Source organism: Sinocyclocheilus rhinocerous, unplaced genomic scaffold, assembly GCF_001515625.1.
Source record: "Sinocyclocheilus rhinocerous isolate Xijiao unplaced genomic scaffold, SAMN03320098_v1.1 scaffold128, whole genome shotgun sequence".
Classification (NCBI taxonomy): Eukaryota; Metazoa; Chordata; class Actinopteri; order Cypriniformes; family Cyprinidae; genus Sinocyclocheilus; species Sinocyclocheilus rhinocerous.
Window position 1 is genome coordinate 148971 of NW_015666174.1, and position 2564 is coordinate 151534.

Genomic DNA, 2564 nt, shown 5'->3' on the forward strand with positions numbered 1-2564 from the left:
GCACTGGGGACCTAATTATAGCACTTAAAACCTGGAAAAGTCAGATTTTCATGATATGTCACCTTTAAAAAAAAGGTGAAGGTTTAATTTTTCTGATGTTGAATTACTTTTTCCAATCACAACTTAATACGCAGAATCAACTATAAGTAAGCTATTGGTAAGTTAATTTTTTTTTTTACATCCCGAAACAGCAGCATTGGCTCAACCAATTGTAACGGTGGTTGTCTTGTCCCAAAATATAACAAAAGTTAAACACCAAAAAAAAAAAATGTGTGAATTGAGGAGTGGGACTGTTTGTTCGGAAAAGTTTTTTTTTTTTGGGTGGTGATAGTGGCACTGTTAAACAAGAAAGCTTCAAGTAGCTAATTCATCTTCGTGATCAAGGTTCTTCATTGTTCTGGTTACTGTATTCCAGACGGTCAGTGAATCCCCTTTGCCTTTTCTCTTTCTTCATATTCACAGCCATCATGACTGACAGGAAGGCAGTAATAAAGAATGCTGATATGTCTGAGGACATGCAGCAGGATGCAGTGGATTGTGCCACACAGGCCATGGAGAAGTACAACATTGAGAAGGACATTGCTGCATATATCAAAAAGGTCACCCATCCACACAATATTTATGATTGACACCTCTACAGACTTCAACAGTATTTTATTGAAGACATTATTTCCTGTTTTATCTTGATTCTTAGAAAGATTCAGTGAGACTGCATGAATAGTTCACCCAAAATGAAAATTTGCTGAAAATGTACTCGCCCTCAGGCCATCCAAAATGGAGATTAGTTTTTCTCATGGGAACAGATTTGGAGCATTACACCACTCCCCAGTGAATGGGTGCCGTCAGAATGAGAGTCTAAACAGCTGATAAAAACATTACCATAATCTACACAACTCCAGTCCATCAATTAATGACATGTGAAGCGTAAAGCTTGTAATAAACCCATCATTAACTTCAAATATTTGCTTCTGGCTAAATAGGAGTCCTTTATCCATAATATTGCTTTCTCCAGTGAAAAGTCATCTCATCTGATTTAGGAGAGAAATAAACCCAGCACTGTTAACAAGTGAAATCAGTTCAAAACGAATATGTTGGTGGATTTTCATGTGAGAGGACCACTTTTTCCGCTGGAGGAAGCGTTATTGATTCTTGACTTGTAATTTGGACAGAAGTGGCGTTTTAAAATTAAAACACCTTGATGCATTTGTTTCTTAGAAAGTTGCAGCATTTCACTTGACATGACGTTAATGGATCATCTGGAGTGGTGTGGATTATTGTGAGGTTTTTAACAGCTGTTTGGCTCTCATTCTGACGGCACCCATTCACTGCAGAGGATTCATTGGTGAGCAAATGCTAAATTTTTCCAAATCTGTTCCAATGAAGTAAAAAGCTCATCTACATCTTGGTTGGCCAAAAGAATGAGTACATTTTCACCAAATTTTCATTTTTGGATTAACTATTCCTTTAATTATTGTTTGATTTCAAATTTTTTTTTTTTTGTGAAATAAAAACAAAAATCGATTAACATTGAATTTGTAATACACTTCAATACTTTGAAACTAATGTTCAGCCAAATCTTTCATTGACCCCCACCCACCCACCGCCCAAATGTATTATGTAACATTACTTTTTAATGAAGAGTATGTACATTATTATTATTTGTGCATTTGCAATATACACATCATAAAATATGTAAATACATGAATATGGACCTATACACTGTTGTTGTAGGCTAGGCCTTCTAGAATACTGCTGCTCCTAGTAAAGTATAAATTACTGTTCTTGCTTTTCAACAGGAGTTCGATAAGAAGTATAATCCGACATGGCATTGTATTGTGGGACGGAACTTTGGCAGTTATGTTACGCATGAAACGAAGCATTTCATCTACTTTTACTTGGGTCAAGTGGCCATTCTGCTCTTCAAATCGGGCTGAGGGAACCGCTGTTGTTCATGAAAGTTGGACATCAACTCCAAACCTGGACTGTGATGCACTGATGGCTTGAGCCACACTCTCTATACACACACACACACACACACACACACACTTACATTCTCTCCCACATACACACTCGTGAATTTAGCTATAGAGGCTGTGCATAAATGCATGGACCGTGTATATTATTTAATTTGTATATGTTGCAATACAGTAACTTTTTTTGCTTTCTGTAGTTGCACGAGTTGACGCAACAAGATGATTTTTGTTAGTTTTTTCCAAGTCCAAATTTGTTTTGCACTGATGTTGTACAAGACCGCTGCCTTTAAATTATATTAAAGAATGATATGTCATACATATTTTGAGTATAAAGTGAATCTTTTTTTAATTTTTTTTTATTGTAGATCCAAACAGGATTGTCTGCATTCCGTTTCTAGTTAAAGGGTTATTTCACCCAAAAATTAAAATTCTTTCATTAATTACTCACCCTCGTGTTGTTCCAAACCCATAAGACCTTCGTTCATCTTCGGAACACAATTAAAGATATTTTTGATGAAATCTGAGGGCTCTCTGACCCTCCCATAGACAGCAAGGTAACTACCACGTTCAAGGTCCAGAAAAGTACCAAGA

General features: G+C 36.3%; 1 protein-coding gene across 1 annotated transcript in view; it reads left to right on the forward strand.

Moving 5' to 3' along the window:
* Positions 1 to 2069, forward strand: part of LOC107731980 (dynein light chain 2, cytoplasmic) — a 3920-nt gene extending 1851 nt beyond the window's left edge. Inside the window, exons 2-3 of the mRNA XM_016543205.1 lie at positions 463 to 599; positions 1797 to 2069. Coding sequence (XP_016398691.1) covers positions 468 to 599; positions 1797 to 1934 — 270 coding nt within the window. The 5' untranslated portion in view covers positions 463 to 467 and the 3' untranslated portion in view covers positions 1935 to 2069. The remainder of the gene's footprint in view (positions 1 to 462; positions 600 to 1796) is intronic.
* The last annotated feature ends 495 nt before the right edge of the window (positions 2070 to 2564 follow it).